Source organism: Taudactylus pleione, unplaced genomic scaffold (genome assembly GCF_031769625.1).
Source record: "Taudactylus pleione unplaced genomic scaffold, aTauple2 ptg000314l, whole genome shotgun sequence".
In the NCBI taxonomy this organism is placed as follows: domain Eukaryota; kingdom Metazoa; phylum Chordata; class Amphibia; order Anura; family Myobatrachidae; genus Taudactylus; species Taudactylus pleione.
Window position 1 is genome coordinate 4,963,504 of NW_028284715.1, and position 18,613 is coordinate 4,982,116.

At 45.5% G+C, this 18,613-nt stretch overlaps 1 protein-coding gene across 1 annotated transcript in view; it reads right to left on the reverse strand.

Annotated features, from left to right (window-relative positions):
• ZFPM2 (zinc finger protein, FOG family member 2) overlaps positions 1-18,613 on the reverse strand; it is a 456,010-nt gene that overhangs the window by 362,896 nt on the left and 74,501 nt on the right. Inside the window, exons 2-3 of the mRNA XM_088442586.1 lie at positions 18,075-18,230; positions 8,864-8,965 (exon numbers count right to left, since the gene is read on the reverse strand). Of these exons, the coding sequence (XP_088298712.1) occupies positions 8,864-8,965; positions 18,075-18,230 (258 nt within the window). The remainder of the gene's footprint in view (positions 1-8,863; positions 8,966-18,074; positions 18,231-18,613) is intronic.

Here is an 18,613-nt window from a genome sequence, read left to right on the forward strand (position 1 = left end):
ACCGAGTAAATCCGAACCCGCTCATCCCTATTATTGAGGAAATGGTGTTTCTGTGCCTCATGTTTGCCCGGGAGAGAACACAGAATACAGGTTTCTCTCAGCCGAGATATGTAGATACACTTTCTAGTAAAACTCAGCTATACACTATGCTTTTTCCAGGTCTGGCTTCCTCTGTACCTAACACCTTTCCTAATGTAATACAGTATGACGAGAAAGCCGATGTGGTAGAGAGTATAACGCATATAGAGAGTAAAATGAGAAGATCGTTTTTATTTGGTTCTACTCAGCTTATGTTCGGATCTCAAAAACGGCATAATATTGGCATTTCAGTTCTCATGTATTTTGGATAGCCAATAGGATAAATCCAAACTAATCCGAACTTGCTCTAAATTGGTGAAAATAACCGAGTAAAAACCGAACCGCTCATCTCTAATAGATAGTATGAAGCAATAAGTGCAAATAAAAAAACAAATAAAGAGCCCGGTGATAGTTTTGGGGAAATGTAATAGGCTGAGCTCTGACATTTTTGAAAATTGATGGCATAAAAGCCAAAAATCATTGATTGTTATAAACCTGGAACCCATAGCATCTCCCCATTTTGTCTATAAGGCATTAATCTCATGAAACAATCAGATGTGTTTACTTAAACATCAACAAATCACTCTGGCAGAAGAATGTTGACTTTCTTCACAAATGAACGATTTATGATTCCTGACTACCATGGCAACCAAACTCACATGGTACATGATGTAGTAAGCTGAGAGGCTTTGGAACTCCACTATGAGCACCCCTATGACATGCGTGAACCTTTGTCTGTGTAACAGTCAGACTATGTCAGGCAGTGATTTTTGTTTGCCAACCACAGAGATTTTGAAAAGGAGATAATGATTAGTGGAAGAAAGGATGAGTAAAACAGATGCCCGATTAAAAGGTTGTTGCTACTTAAAAATAAAAACAATATGGGGCTGCTGCTTTAATTTGTCAAAGTACAGTACAGTTAAAATGGAGCATCTTTATTTTAACTTGGTTGTCCTTCGTTATAACCCAGTCCTGCTGTGCTTTCTGCATTAAATACAGCAGAATCCAAAGAGCAGTCTCGTACTGCTTCCTGTGTGAGTAAAAACAAACAACTGCTTAATGATAGACTATGGGCCTGATTCAGACCCACTCGCGAGCGGCTGTCCGCTCGCAAGTGGGTCGATGTTATGGACTGAGCATGCGCACGACGGAGGGAGCTCCGTCGTGCCCATGCGCCAGACGCGACGAGCGAAGGAAAGTCCTTCGCTCGTTGTGTCCGATCAAAGGGGGCGTGCTGTCAATGTTGATTGACAGCACGCCCCCTTTGGTAGGCGTTCCGGGGGCGTGCCTCCCTGACGGGGGCGTTCCCACGGGAACGCCTCCCGTCAAAAGCCGGCCCACTGATATCACTAGTGATGTCAGTGGGAGTGATTTTGGCTCTGATAGAGCCAAAATCACTCCGGAGCTTGCGGTTGAAAACCTCAACCGCAGGCTCCGGCTCGCAATTTCGATGGTCGCGATGGTCACGACCATCGCGGCCATCAAAATGCACGCTCGTATAGCCTGTGGGTGGTGACCTACAGCTATACGAGCGTCCAGGAGGACGCTCCATTTTCATGGAGCCCGGCCCTCATTCAGAGCGTGCGCTCTGCTCAGAGCGTACGGCTCTGAATGAGGGCCAATGTGTATATATATATATATATATATATATACTGTATAGACTAATATATATATATATATGATAAGCAAGAACGCGTGTCTGTCTGTCCGACGGTTTGTCCTTTATGCACGCCAGAGTTTTGGACTTAGCTCCACCAATTTTGGCATGGTGGTGTAGTTTGACCAGGGTTAGGTTTTTGCCTAGGTTTGAACTTCGTCAGGGCAACACAATGTCACACAATCCCTACAAATAGAGACACTATCAAATTACACAAGTTCCCGAGGCTGGCTCCAGTGGAAATTGGCAGTCCGCCAAAAACCTATGAGAAAGCTACAAAAGTATAATTTTAACCTTACAGTCTAAGCAACCTTGATTATTCATGCACGTGCAACACTAGAACATTGTGGGCCGCATAGCATACCCAGAGGTAAAAAAACACATACATTTGCACTAACACACAGCCCATTCATGTTAAACCGCACTGCCCCCATTCAGGTTATGCCACACTGTAGTACCCCTTATACACATTATGCCACATAGTAGTGGTGCCCCATATAACACATTATTCCACACAATAGTAGTGCCCCTTACACATTGTACCCCTCAAGCAACTCACCTCCCGTGTCCCTCCAGCAGCCTCTCATCTCCCTGTGTGCCATCAGCCGCCAGCAGGTGTGGATTTGGAGCCGGGCTGCCAGCTAATTACAGCTGGCACACAGGCAGGCAGACATGAAAAGATACCGCCGGCGCAATTTGAATCTGGTGCCGGTTGCGAGCCAATCAGAGCTCGCAGACAGGCAGCCAATCAGGAGCTGCCACTGCTGATTGGCTGCCAGTCCACAAGCTCTGATTGCTGTGAGACTGGCGGCACTGTCTCTCCAAACTGCCTGAAAGTGCGCCAGCTGTAATCACCTGGCGGGCCGGCACTAATCAACATTGCTTACACCCGTGTGCATGACTGGGTGCATAGGGAGCTGCGGGCCACAGAGGCGAGCTGCCCCACCATAGCAGCCACCCCCAGTAGCAACGGCCCCTGCAGACCCCACAGTGGTTTGGGTACACGGGCAGGGGGAGCACAATGCGGTAAGCAAGGTATGCAGTGCAGGAGGGCATTGGGCTGGAAAGGCGCCTTCCCCGCTCTGCTAACAGCCAGCTATCCACTGTTACCTGCACTGTCACTCCTGTCATACAGTATGACAGGCATCATGGATCTACCCTGAGTCCACTGCCTCTGTAGCTCTGCACCAGCCTGCTCTCCTCCACTGCAAGAATTGTACTTGATCTGTTTGGTAAGATTCCAAATGCATCAGTGAAATTTCTTTAAAGGGAATTTGCCATTGGTGTCTCCGGTCTGTGAATGGGTTTATGCAATTTAACCTGCTGTTTTCCAGATCCCTTAGAATGTGGTCATGGTTAAAGAGGAACCAAAACCTCAAAGCCTTTCCCTCTGCCACTGTCTTCTCTTCCCGACAGAGAAGGGAGCTTTATTCTTTTAATCTGATATCCACTTCACAACAGAAGATTTATTTAGACTGCCTCTTGTTTTATAAAGGACTTGGAAGTCTGTAGTAATTTTTGACACTTTGTTAGAATGTTTTCTGTGATGACCCTCCCCAGCCTCATTTTCATACGGATACAAAGCGCAGTGATGAAATGATGGTTCATTATAGTGTTACAGAGCTCTTATCTTCATCCGGCAAGAGTCATTTCCTTCTAAAGATTGAAATGCAAATGTGAAAATTAATGATAACTGCATTATCTGATAGCAGAGATAATACTGATTCACTGTCAGGGTAACACACAGTCTTTCTATGATTTTCCTCAGCGTCTTCACAATATTCCTCTTACTGTCAAACTATCTCTACAGTTAACTATGTTTCAGGGGGGCTTTTTTTTATTTAATTTACATCAAATGGAATTTCTGTAGATTTTCTATCTACCACATTTTCGCAATCAGTGGGGAAAGAAAAAAAATTGGAAAGCAGGAATGGTAATCTCAGTGTCCTTCTCAGGTTTCTCTAAACGGAACAGCACTATTAGCATACGCTTCTTTCAATTAGATCTGGTATAGATAAGGGGCAATTATTTATATGTATATTTTTTATATTATTTATTTATTATTTTGGAGAAATTTATTTAAAAGAACAAATGTGTACAATTCCTAACCATGCATAAATGTGGCATTAAATGCAGTACAAATTGTCATCTACTGTGCATGGACAAATCATGTTCTCTTTGTGCATTTTCTCCCTGCATGTGTCAATAACTGGTTAGTTGTCACCACACTGCAAAAGGGGTTATGTAGTCAGGAAGCCAACTGTCTGCCAACCGCCGGCTTCCCGACTGTCAAATCCCGGCAGGGGTCTAATGGTAGGCGTCGAAATCCCGATGCCTATCATTATCGCTACGCCGGGAGCCCGATGCCTGGCAAAACAAATGAAGGTAAACCAGGTGGCGGGCGCGGACAGCCGCAGGGGGGGAGGGTTAGGTTAGGGGCTCCCAGAGGGGACTCTTGGTTAGGCACCTCCCCGGGAGGGTTAGGCTAGGGGAAGGGGAGGTTAGGTTTAGGCACCCCCGGGGGGGAGGTTAGGGTTAGGAAAGCCCCCGGGAGGGTTAGGTTTAGGCTGCGGGGAGGGGGGGTTAGGTTTAGGCACTTACAGGGGGGAGGTTAGGGTTAGGCACCCCTAAAGGAAGGTTAGGGTCCGGTCTTCCGGCGTCGGGATTTGAACCGCCGGACTGATTCCTGCAAAAGGATTGGTTGGTATTGCTCAGAGAGCTCTGTGTATGCTAACTGACAAGAGGCCTATAGATCAATTAATATTTGCATGATATTCCCAGAAACCACTCGTTTCCGAGGGATACTCACAAATATTAAATATTCCCCGAATGTACCATAGAGTTACAGCATCAGATATTTCTATATCTGCCGTGATCATTCCATTTGCGACAGCAGCTAGAGGCCCCATAGTTTTCTATAGGGGCTGCAAAGCTGTCAGATTTACCAAATTTCCAGAACCCTCCCTGGCAATGATCACTGTGATACTTGCTAAATAAGTTTCACCGTGCAAATAATTGGAACCCCCGACCCCCATAAGAAATCCTACTTTGGTACACAATAGATCATAGTCAGTGGTATTTTACAAGTGCAATAATCATGCCACATTGCATTTGAAGGTAGAAGCTTCTAAACAGGTGAATCATAGTTTTTTTTAAGGAAATTCAAATGTAAGTAGACCTGTCTGTTGTGTCCTCTTTGCATATCGCAGCTTCCTGTGATACATACCTGCACCTGTAGAGATGTACAAAGTATCTCTGGGAAGAGGATGCAAAAGCAACAACGTAACATTATAATAAGGTATGAAAATCAATATAATCATACAAAGTAAAATATTTCTTCTGCAGGTTAATACGTATAGCAGAGGTTCCCAAACTTGAGTCCAGATGGTTAAATCAAATTGACTGAGGTACTAATTAATTCACCTGTGTTCAAGCATGGCTATCCTTAAAATGTGGACTGTAATGGTGGAGTTTGGGAACCTCTGATGTAAAGATTTGAAACCAAGCAAACTTAAGTTTTCATTCTTGTATCACAGCAAACAAGCACTTGAGGAGTCATTCAGAGTCGGTCGCAAGCGCTGAGCGCTCGCAAACCGACTTGATTTTGCCCCACTGGGCATGCGCACGATGGAACCGGCTCCGTCGTGCGCATGCGCGAGACTCGGCTAGCTCCGTCGCTAGGGGTCTCGCAGCAGACGGGGCGAGCTGTCAATGGTGAGTAACAGCTCGCCCCGTTTGGGAGGCGGGCAGAGGGTGTGCCTTCCCAAATGGAGGCGTTCCCGCCGGAACGCTTGCCGTTTTGGGGCGGTCTCACTGACATCATTGCTGATGTCAGTGGGGAGCTTCCTGCTCGATTACAGCAGGAAGCTCCCTGGGCTTACGAGTGCCCAGACCCAACCTTAGGGACTGGTCGTAAGCCCCAATGGTCGCGATGGTCTTGACCATCACCCATGTCGGTCGCTAGAGCTGTGAGTGTTAACCCACAGCTTAGCGATCGACAAGGAGACGGCCGTTCAGGATGTAAGCGTCCGCCCTGATTCAGGGCGACCGCTTGCAACTAACTACTACCTCTGAATGAGGTCCTCTGTCCTCACTAATTACTGTACGTAACAACAAGCAGAGGTTGGTGGCCTATGATGAATGAAAATCTACAGCAGACACTAACCTAATACAGATAAGCATGTGTCGTATAAAGTTGGGACTGCGCCTTTAATATGATCCCAGTGATTTGGATATTTAGCACAAGAACACAACTTTCCCACTTCGTCACAAAAAGCAGCATAGCAATATGGGAAGAACAGCTTTTATCGCCCACTAAGTTGGAAAGCCGAAAACTCATTAGTATTCAAGAAAACACTCTGCAAATCAGAGCAGTCATATAGCAAGTTCTCAAAGGAAGCAAAAATCAATAATAATCTGCAACATCAGATGGTATGCATAAAGGGTTATTATCACTGTATAATTATAGTTATCACTTAAAACATACTTATCCGGGTATTTGGCTGTCATATTAAATTCTGGTTCCTTAAATTATGATAGTAACATGAGTTAAAAATTAATTGTACGCAGTATGTTTTTATTTTAGATGCTTAGGGGTCAATACTATTAGATGGGATGTTGCCGTTACAAGGGAGTGGAAACGGCGAAATTGTTACCGAAACTCGCCTCTCTTGCGGCCCGATCTTACCCTAGACTCTCATATTTTGTATGCAGCCTTATGGAGCTGCAAACATAAAATCGGCGAGTCCGGAGGTACCGTAAATGCGACATATAGCCGCACTATATCCCACCGCAAGCCGATTCGCAGCTAACAGGACGGACCCTTTAAACATTTGTTTCTTACCCAGTGAATATTGTTATAGTTAGCAAACTGCACGATATGTTTGATGCCACGTCATTGTATTTACAAAGCAGGGGAGTGCACGACTACAATCGAAGAGTAACCAAAAAATTTGCTAAAAATAATGACATACTGTATATGTCGGCAAAGTGAATTATTCAAATGTGGCTCTGACACTGGTAAGATCTGGAGACTTTGCTACTGGAAAACATTTTTATCTTATTTGGTATTTCACAATCATTTCTTATTTTCAATGCATTAGTATTAAAAAATAAACCAAAACAATTATATTTTGGGAGAATTTTAGTAGAAAAGCGAACTTCTCCCCCTACAGTACTGTATATCACAATGTTCTCTGTCCTGACTTGTGGTTACTACTGTATATAGGTAAACACACACAGCATCTTCTATATATTTTGGCAAATAAATTATTTCAGATTATGGAATATATCTTTAAAAGGTAAATAAAAACGACAAGTTGGCTCATTTAGAAAAATAAAATAAACCTTTAGTAATATTTTCCATAATGTGTGAAACTGTCCCCATGCCTAGAGAGTCACGAGGGGCGAAATTGTGCCACAATTTTGAGAGTTTTGCAGAGAAACAGTGTGCTGCAGGGAGGTACAAAGCTGTAATCTCTAAATTCTGCTTTTTGTTAGCGGAATTCTGCACTGTTTTTGTAAAATTGCATTTTAGGATGACAACAGGCTGTTGGTCCTGCTGTGTGGTATGTTAGGGGTAAGAGGGGCAGGACCAGGAACTAATCCCACCAGCACCCGGAGAGGAGATGCAGCTGACCGCTCTCGGGACGGGCTCTCACTTCATTATGCCCAGTCCCCGTCAAGGCAAAATGCCTGGGTCTGTTGGGAGAGGCGGAGTTAAAATGCGTAATTTCAGCCTCGCCGCCTCCATACAAATCTGTGATTCCTGGTAATTATCTCCCCATCCTGCCTACTTCACTAGGCACTGGGTAGCATGTGGGAGACACACCCATTCTTCCGAATCGGTATGATTTACCGCTGGACCCATTCCCGGCGGCTGGAATCCTGACTGCGGCATCCCGACAGAGGAGGAAATCCCGATCGTCAAAGGTAAGTATATACTAACCTATTTCTACCCCCTAACCCTCCCTTAGGGGTGCCTAACCCTAATCTCCCCCCCAGTGCCTAACCCTAATCCCCTCTCTAAGTACCTAAACCTGTCCCCCTTCCCCGCCACCTAATCCTAAATCCCCCGGGGGCTGCCTATCCCTAAATCCCTCCCGGGGGTGCCTAACGCTAATCCCCCTTCCCCTAGCCTAAACCTAACCTCCTGGGGGGGTGCCTAACCCTAAGTCCCCCCCCCCCCGGGAACCCTAAACCTAAAACCCTCCCGCGGCTATTCGCGCTCGGCGCCTCTTCGATCGGGATGCCGGGCTAATGACAGGCGTCGGCAGATGTCTTTAGACCCTTGCCGGGATATGACAGACGGGAAGCCGGCTGTCGGGATTAGGTCCGCCGGCTTCCCAATTGCATACCCATTCTTCCGGGGTGCGGGGGACTACCCGAAAAATCGTGAGTCTCTTGTACCTTCCGGGAAAGTAGGTACATATGTACCAGCAAAATGCGCAGAATGTAGCCAGCAAACGTGGATTAATGTGACTATTTCACGTAATTGAACATTTCACTCATCTTTATTTAACAAAACTAGAGATGTTTGACATTGTACTTGTATGCAAGATGAGTTCAGGTGGATTCTAATTGTGTCATTATACCTCTTTTTTTATATTCCAGAGGCCACAATCAGAGGGATTTCCAGATAGAGGGATATTGGACAATACGCTTTAATGAAACAAATTCTCAATAAAACAACAAAAAATAGTGATCTCTGAATTTTAAAAAATATTTCCCATAGACACAAATACTGCAAACATGCTACAGTCATTTAATGTGCATCTACTTGAGCAGTATATTGCGACAAGTCGATTCAACCAGCAACGATGTACAGACGATGATGTTTGAACACCCGCAATAACACCCTACATCACCCCTACATCATGCACTGTATCTCACAGCAGCATAGATATGTACAGTATGTATGTACGGGATTTGCGTGCACTGCACATCGCCTGTACGTGGCACCGGAATGTGTGATCTTACTTCCAACCTCATGGAAAAGATCCTTATGTACATCAATTGAGATGTAATAATTATAAATTAGAGCCACATACAATAAGACAATGTCGCTTTTAACTTTAAACAAAACACACATTTAATTTATTACAGAATCCGAAGCAGATTCCCCCTCACCTGGCCCATCCCAGACGTCAGATACCGTTTCTGCTTTTATAGATTTCTCTGAATGTATTTCGCCTTCAGACTCGGCTGTTCCGTGACTGCCCTCTTCATCTCCTATAATCAAGATAAAAAGGAAAATGATCTGTTATAAACAGAATGCAATTTCTCATGAATGCCTAATTATATCAAGTTCCTCATTGCTATGGCCAAATAAACACTTCCTGCATTCTCCTAATTCCATCCCTTATTTATTAATGGGTACCACCAACCAAAATAAAAAAACGTAGAATTGGAGGAAATTCAATAAGTTAAAACAATAGACATAGTTATACTTACCCTGTAAGTGCCATTCACTGGATTCTCTGTGGATCTTGAGGCCCAAAATGGTCCAACTCTGCCCTGTTCTGTACTGTACAGTAACTGCTCCCATACAGTAAAAATGTAAAAGGGGAGGGGCATCGACAACCTCTTAGGGGGAAATTTGCGAAGAATCATGTTGGTGCTATTTGATGTTTTTCAGTGATAAACCTGTGAATTTTTATTTTCTTACCCAAGGATGCCTACTGGAGAAGAGGACAGATCTCTGCCTAGGATGCCTACTGGACAAGGGGGCTGACCAGCGCCAGGGACAAGGTAAGTATATAGTGTGAGTGCGAGTGAATGAGTGTGTGAGTAAATGTGTAATAAAGAATAAAACATTCAGTGTGTGTGTACTGTAATTATTTCAATATTTCTTTTACAGTGGACTATAGGTACCAGCGGGCTGTTAATGCCCTGCATGCTGGTACTTGTAGTTCTCCAAGTACCGGCATGCGAGGGATGCTTGCTGGGACCTGTAATCCTAATGTAAAAAACTATTAGGTTAAATCTATTCTTTACACCTATCAACCCCGCTTCCACCTGCCAGGGGTGTGGGGATAGCCCTGAGCTTCAGCCCCAACCTGGGGATCACTGGCGAGGGGGGACCCCTTTATTGAGGGGCCCCACTTAGCCTGGAAACCCCAGCCTGGGCTGAATAGTTGGGGGGCTGAATGCTTTAACTGGGGGACCCCATCAAGTGTGTCCCCTGGCTGTGGCATTACCCTCCCGCTAGTGGAGCCCGATGCTGGTTCTAAGAATACATATTTTTTGGACCAGGGCTTGATACAAGAGCCCAGTGCTGGTTCATTAAATACGGGGGACCCCCTTCACATTTTTTTAATAAAATTTTTTGAACCAGGGCCGACTCAAAGAGCCCGGGGATGGTTGTGCTTGGGAGGGGGAACCTCACATAATTATTTTTTTTTTAAATTAACCCTTTAATGCCTTTTTTACACTCAGAAACATGCACAGATCACACTGATCTGTTTATGCTTCTGCTAAACACGCTGCTGGGATTTGTGAATTCATGTGCGATTTTGAGCAAATGCGACTGAACTAGCCCACGCCACAACACGGTATGTATCACCATCGAATACCAATAGTCAGCCAAACACCCTTCCTAGTAAAATTGTGATTTCCGGTGAAGAGCTGCGATTAAGGATCACACACCAACACGATTCTTAGTAAATTCCCCCCCGTAGTCTATATATAGGTGACTTGTTAGCGTCCAAAGCTGAACATTTTAGGGCCATAAGGTTCAATTAAAAAAAGGTTAAATAAATAAATAAATACAAATAAACAGTTATACTGTGTCTGTAATACTACACACTGATTGTGAGAAATCAATGATAATGTTAATGATAAATTAAATATAAAGCATTGATGTGTAAACTATTCAGGGTTCCGTTGTTATGGACAAAACCAGTCAGTAAAGTCACCCTCCAATCTTTAAAATGGGACAAATACCTATTAGAATAAAGAAAAAATCCCACACCATCCGTTCTGCTTCTCCATGTAAGATTATTATACCAGGCACACAGGGCCTGATTCAGAGCCGCTCGTAAGCGGCCGCTCGTTCGATCCGAGCGATGTTCGCAAATCTGCGCATGCGTATGGGTCGTAATGCGCATGCGCTAACCAGTCATTGCGGTCGGAAATCGAGCGCTCGCAAAATAGCGAGTGCCTGCTAATTTGAGTGACAGGATGAGGCGTTTGTGGGTGGTAACAGGGGAAGGTGCTTGAAAACGGGGAGTGGTGATCCGAACGCAGGCGTGCCAAACGGTCAAAACGGGCGTTTTAAGGGTGTGCATAATTAACAAAGCAGCGTCATCGACCACGTCACTTGGTTGTTTCTTAGCCTGAACTGTTCGCATGATTGCGTTAGGATAAACCTACCACAAGCACTGCGAGCAGTTCAGATGCCTTTCGATGTACTCGATTAATCAAATAAATAGCGGAGATGGCGTAGGATGCGAGCGGCCAGGGGGCGTCTTTACAAAATAGCGAGCGCATGTTTCGTTCGCTCGCTCAGGCATAGAGGCGTCAACAGACTGCAAAGAGCGAGCGCTCAATTTAAATAGCCGGCCCCTTTTTCTGAACGAGCGCAAATAGCGTCCGGCTCTGAATCAGGCCCACTATTCCTAACTTGGTTTACATCTGATTTATTTTACACATTGTAAACATTTGTTTAAAAGCCTGGAAAACATTGGGTCTTTTATACTGTATAAGTGTATATATATATACACTCTTTCTCTTGATATTATATTTTATTATGTGTGTCCTTCTCTTTTGCTATATTGCAATTTCCTCCAAGAAACATTTAAAAAAATGGATCAAAGGATCAGGACAGTTTATTTGTACTCCCATGCTCAGATGATGGACACAGGGATTCCAGAGCAGTCATACACAATCTCTTAGGGACCTATTTACAATATGGGACCCTTTTTGTGAAGGAAAAAAAATCCTCCCAAAACTGAGGATTTCCACATTTATTTAAGTATCCTGTGATATAATAAGAGGGTATGGTCCCTCTATTTTGGACCGCAAATGCAGTCCCCATACCAGTCTATGGGAACTGAGGAGCTGATTCAGACCCACTCGCTAGATGCGTTCGCTCGCACCCAGCGTATGCAAATCCGGCACACACCCAGCAAGGCAGGCAATCGCATGGAATGGCATAAGCACGCCCACTATGTCTTGGCGTGCGATCGCTTTGTGTATGCAGATGCCAGTCTTAAGACGCCCACTTGAGCACATCATCTCCAGGAAGTGTATGAAACCATCGGTACATCGAGGACCATCAGATGCGATCGCAGCGCTTGAGGTTGACTATACCCTAACGCAAGCACTGCGATCACTTCAGTATGAAATACAACCAGGTGACGTGTACTATGACGCTGCCTGTTAATTATGCACGCCTCTGCAACGGCGTTAAGATGCTCAGGCACGCCTGCGTTCGCACCTCCACTCCCCCGTTGTTAATAGCCAGCCCCTGTCACCACCCAAGAACGGCTTTTCCTGTCACTCACTCTGCTGGGCTGTCTATGCGCAGCGAGCAAATGCTTCCCGATCTCTCGCACTGGTTCGCGCACGCACATTGCGATGTATACACATGCGCAGAATGCGAAAGTCGGCCAGCTACGATCGAACGCATCCTAGTGAGCGTGGCTGAATCAGGTTCTGAGATCTGGCCATCATAACTGTGGTGTGTTGTCGACATTGTCACTGTCGATCTGTTTGACCACACCCCCACATTTGATGGCCGTAGTTACTGTAGCTTCTGTTTTCCTGGGATCTCTCGCCGGTAATGGACCGGAATGGCCATGCATGCTCAGTTGCTCTCCTGGACCCGTAACCCAGTACAGATCTGATAAGTGGTCACTTTATTTTTTTACACTTCGCCGGGGCGGGCTCCTATTGCATGCTGTGTCCATGCATTAAGTGTTTCATACATTGCCCTGATAATGTATTATTGCGGCGATAAGTTATAATTATTGGAGCTAAAATACAAATATAGATAAATATGTCCCGTCTGTTAGCACAGCTTTTTACACATTGCTTATTAGCCAATCCAGGACAGAACAGTTCTGCTGTCTGTTCATGTCTAGCTCATATGTACACTGCGGTAATAACAAGTACAGCCTTCCTATGTGTCATGTGACCCAGGGGCGTATCTATAATGGGTGCAGGGTGTGCGGGGAACAGGGGCCCCTGGGTCCAGGGGGGCCCCGTACCGCACACCCTGCACCCATAATATTACTTACCTCTCCAGAGTCCCACATCGGGGCGGGGGTCCGGCGCTGTAAAATGATAGGAATATGGCTGCGGCAGCCATTTCCCCATCGTTTGCGCATGCGAAGTACAGGGAAATGGCCGCCGCGGCCATTTTCCCGGTGACCTGTGCATACATTATAGACTCTGGGCATACTCTAGTGATCAGTCTATAACTCCTGCGCTGGGCGCGCACAGCACAGTGCGTTGCCGGCCACCAGGCGGAGAGGAGGGGGCCCGTGTCGGAGACTGCACACGGGCCCCCTCCTCTCTAGAAATGCTCCTGATGTGACCACCCTCAAAAAAAAATCAAATGATGTCCTATTTTAATAACTATACCATTATATGACCAATTATGGTTCCACATGGCTCTGGTTAATTATCACAGAGGGGTTGTTTAATTAAAAACTGGTAATGTACAAATGCGCAGTAGCCCATTTCAAAATGTAGGTAAAGCTTTGACCGATTCAGTACAAGGTGCATAATAAAAGAAAATGTCTGTGGCTGATTAAAACCAAGTGATATAAAGACTTGAAGTCAGACATCCACAGAATCTGTGTATTTCATATATGTATTGACTTAAAGGGATAATATGGCAAGCCGATATTTATAAATATATGTATATATATATATATGTATATATATATATAGATATATACTGCTATTAAACTGTTTTAAACCTTTATTTAAATTCACCTTAATAAGTATGTAACTTGTGAGTGGGGGGTTGTATTGGACCAGAAACATCTAGGCAAGGAAAGATAACGTTGAGCCTGCAGGGAGGGTCTACCAGCTGCTAGCACAAGGGGCGTTCAATCAGCTGTAATCAGTGATCAATCAGTGTCCTTATTCTAGACATATCCTGAGAAAACAAGGAGTCAGAGATTCCGGTCAATAAGCTTATAGGCGATTTGCACAAACATCTCCCACAGCAAGGTAACATACAAAGTCAAATTAGCTTTTCTTCCAAGTTCAAATATTTATTTATTTAGGCTGAATCTGTAAAGCACCCTGCCTTATAACAAATAGAATTACGATACTTGGTGTTGGCTGATGTAAGGATACCAAGTTTCTGGGCAGTTATTCATCTGCTCCCTTTAATGTGAAACTCTTCATCCCAGCAAATATGAGATTTATTGCTGGGTTCTTTTTCTTAAATAAAACTGTGTTACCAGCCCCTCCAACATGAACCAGAACAAAATGCTCTGTTCCCGAACTTCCCACTTAATCCTCAATAGCAGTTATCTGGGCTAAATGACTGAACTGAATAGGGGGTGGGAGCCTGTTCTCCAATAGTTAATCAGGTGCATAATTACCTACTCTCCTGGAAGGTGCGGAAGACTTACAATTTTTCAGGTAGTCCCCCACATCCGCGGAAGAGTGGGTGGATCTCCTGCAACCCACCCATTGCCTAGTGAAGTGAGCAGGATGGAGAGATAATAACGCTGGTCCATAGGGAGGGGGGGGACTAGAATTAGGCCAATCACGTCATTTTAGTCCCGCCCCTTCCTCACAGATCCACGATTCACAACATTTTGCTGCGACAGGTAGGACCCTCTAATGTAAAGAGCCGTACACCACCCCCAAAGTGGTTAGCTGTGGAGAGGAGAATTTAAAAGTAGACATGTATGATCTTGTGGAAGTTCAGGGGCAGAACATTTTATATTGGGTAAATTGGGTATTCTGCAGCCTAGATAAACTCTCAATGGTACGTACTTAGGACATGGCTACTCCTGACCAACCGCCTCTCTGTGATATCGGACCGTCACATGTTCTGCGGAGTGGGACTGGTACAGAGTGCATAATTGCCCTGTTACAGTGAATGGAGAAGGAAAGAGCAACTGAAAGACCTCTACCATAGGGTTGGGTACGGTATGTGATCATAATCATGATGCCGGCATCCCGACAGGGTTAGGATATCGACACCGGTCGGTAAGTATCCTAACCCTCCTCCCCCCCGCAGCTTAAACCTAACCCTTCCTCTCACAGTCTAAACCTAATTCCCCCCCAGTGCCTATCTCTAACCCTTGCATAACCCCTAACCCCACTACTTACTGTTGGGATGCTGGCGCTGGGATTCTGACTGGTGTCGGGATTCCGGCGCCGGCATTCTGAGCGCCGACCTCTCGACAGCCGGGATTTAAACTACATCCTCTACCGGGATGTAGTCAGGAAGGCGACGGTCTAAATACCGACTGCCGGCTTCCTGGCTCTCTAATCCCAGCGTGGTACTAATGACAGGCGTCGAAAAGTTCGACGCCTGTCATTATCCTTACGCCAGAAGACCGACGCCCGGCATACTGAATGAAGGTAAGCCAGGCGCTGGGTGTGGACAGCCGCGGGGGGGGAGGGTTAGGTTTTAGGGCTCCCGGGGGGACTTAGGGATAGGCACCCCCTCCCGGGAGGGTTAGGTCTAGGTCAGGGGAAGGGGGGTTAGGCACCCCCCCATGAGACTTAGGTTTAGGCTGCGGGGAAGGGGGGGGGTTATGTTTAGGCACTTAGGGGGGGTTTAGGGTTAGGCACATGGGGAGGTTAGGGTTAGGCACCCCTAAGGGAGGATTAGGGGGTAGAATTAGGTTAGCGATACTTACCTTTTGACGATCGGGATTTTCACCCTTGCCGGGCTGCCGCTGTCGGGATTTGAACTGCCGGACATGCGGCCGGCGGTAATACCTACTACACCCCCTCTACCATATTATCAGGCTTGTTTCATGTTGGCAGAGCTCTCCAGCATACTGTACAAGCAGCAGCAATGTATACTCCACCAGAAATACACAGAAAAGTTCATCAGATAAATGGTGAGTCAGGACATAAATATTGAATTGTGCAGATTTCCATTTAAAGAGCCCCAGTAACATATGTATCTTTAATAACAGTTTTTAATTATTAATTTTCGTTCCCAGGGAAAATGTAACAGCGGAAATAAGAACGGCCATGATCTCCTGCAGTAAGCTGCAACTTATGTAACTTTTCATTAACACCTTCCTGTCTGACCTTTAGGACCACACCGATCCGGCGACATATACAGTACAAGTGGTGCAAGAGACAGAACTGAAGCAAAACAATAATAAAGCAATGAAAAAAAAAACCAGAGCATCAAATAAAGATCTATGGGAGACACAGACTAATTAAAGAAGATAACGCTGAACATATTGTATACATATACATATCTACTACTATAAACATGCTTTATTCTATCTTCCTTGTTAAATATTACATATGACATTTATGATGTGGTTATGGAAAGACAAGACTTAAAGCCGCTCTCCCTCCTAAGGGGGCTGCCCCGGGCAGCCATTCTCCCATGGCTCTGTGATTAGTGTTACAGCCTCACCAGAAACCTGAGCAGGTAACATTTTGGAGGTTGGTGTGAGCTAGAGAGGGGAGATGTATCAAGCCTTGGAGAGAGATAAAGTGAAAAAGTTGTTCAAAGCAACCAGTCAGCTTCTAACTGTCATTTTATAAACTGTGCTAGATAAATGATAGCTAGCTACAAGCTGATTGGTTTGCTATATGCAATTTCTCCACTTGATCTATCTTGAAAGCTTGATACATCTCTCCTCCAATGAGAGGCTAGAGTCACTGACACTGTGGCTTCTCATAGGTTCTCCCTCTCAAACACCCATTCTTCAGCCATTTTTAAAGTGTGCACAAAAATGTTCATCACTTTTGGTGGTCTTGCAGATGTATAGGGTCTGTCTTAGCTTAATTGCATCTAGAACAAAGGACTCAGAGCCTGATTCAGACCCGGTCGCAAGCGCTCGCAACCAGGTCGATGGTGGCCCACAGCACATGCGCACGACGGAGCCGGCTCCGTCGTGCGCATGCGTGAGCCCCGGTTAGCGACGGGCAATCCGTCGCTCCGGGTCTCGCACCAAAGGGGGCGAGCTGCCGATGTTGAGTGACAGCTCGCCCCCTTTGGTGGGCGGGCCGGAGGGGTGGCTGCCCAAACGGAGGCGTCCCCGGGGGAAAGCTTGCTGTTTGGGGGCGGCCCCACTGATATCACGAGTTATGTCAGTGGAGAGCTTCCGGCACTTTTAAAGCCGAAAGCTCTCTGGGGCTTGCGATGGAACGAGACCCTACCACAAGAGTCTCGTCGCAAGCCCAATGGTCACGATGGTCTTGACCATCGCGACCATCATCATGGCCGCTCGCTATAGCTGTGGGAGATCACCCACAGCTATGCGAGCGGCCAAGAGGCCGCTCCAAAAAAAAACAAAAACCCGGCCCTGATTCAGAGTGAGCGCCCTGTCAGAGCGAGCGGCTCTGAATCAGGCCCTCTATGTACAGTATATATTATAAGCAAACTTAAGGTGTATGTCTGTCAAATCTCTGCCTTTGGTTTTAGCTACAGTATTTGCTGACATGTCCAAGGGGGAGAATTATCAAATCTTCTAGTGGTTAAGTTGTGACCAGAGCAACCAATCAGCTTATCACTAGCATTGAACAAGTACATTCTATAAAATGATAGCTAGAAGCTAATTGGCCACTACTGATTGGCAACTGCTGCACCTGTCCTATTTAGAAGGTTTGATATATCCCCACCCCCACAAATCCCAAATGAAGTCATACGCTGTAGGAGGGCTCTGGAAGGACAGAAAGGGATAATGGAGAAGAGAAGAAATTAATGGCAACTGAACTAAATAGTGAACTCTGCAACTGACTTACTAGCTCCATCATATGGCCTAGATAGGACCTTGTAGCAAGAATATTTATATACAAATACAAAAGGAAAGATATCGGGCTAAATTCCCAATGGCTGATATCTTGGGTTATTTATACAAAACCATAGCAACCGCTCTCAAGTGAGCTTCTATCTGTTTAGGTGAAGATGGGCATAGGCACAATTTGCTCATTGGCTGTTAGGGCAAATTTGCACCTAAATGTAATATTAATACATCATTCTGTTGTGTGACATTAATTCAGGTCCACAGAATATGTACCTGTACTAATAAATCACTACCGACCATTAAAATAGCTAGAGCACACAAGGCACCACTGCTGAGGAGTACAAATCACAGAGACCCCACAGAACTGGCCAAAACCTCACTACGACGTCACAAAAAGACTTGTAATTGTGTTAGTACAGTACCTTTGTTACAGAAATATTCCACATCTTCACAGGTCATATTCTCTGGCTCGAACTCTGATGTGAAACTTTCTTCTAGTGGAAAATCTTCTTTTGAGACAATAACATTTTCCTCAGACATGCAATCTTCATCATCCTCAATAGCATCCTCCAGGGGCCCTTAAAATAGAATTCAGACACCTAATTATGTAACGTTGCTGTTTTGTGCTCTGAAAAAAATGTCACAGCTTAAATTCACACTCCTCGACGGATAATATGAGCAGCACATCACTGTTATTACTTTACTATTGCCTTATGGTGGAAATATAGCACATACCAAAACAGTTTTTAAGTTATTTATAGATTCCAGGGCCGTAACTGGGGGTGTGCGAGTGGTACGGCGGTACAGAGTGCAGGGTTCTGTGGGCGGCACCGCTGCTCACCCATGGTCCCTGCATCTGGCTAGCACATACATGCCGACGTTTCACTCCCTCCTTCCGGGAGGGAGCTGTCGGGCTTTCTCGGCGGGGGGCGGGTCGCGGCGAAAAGGGGGCTTGGCCCAG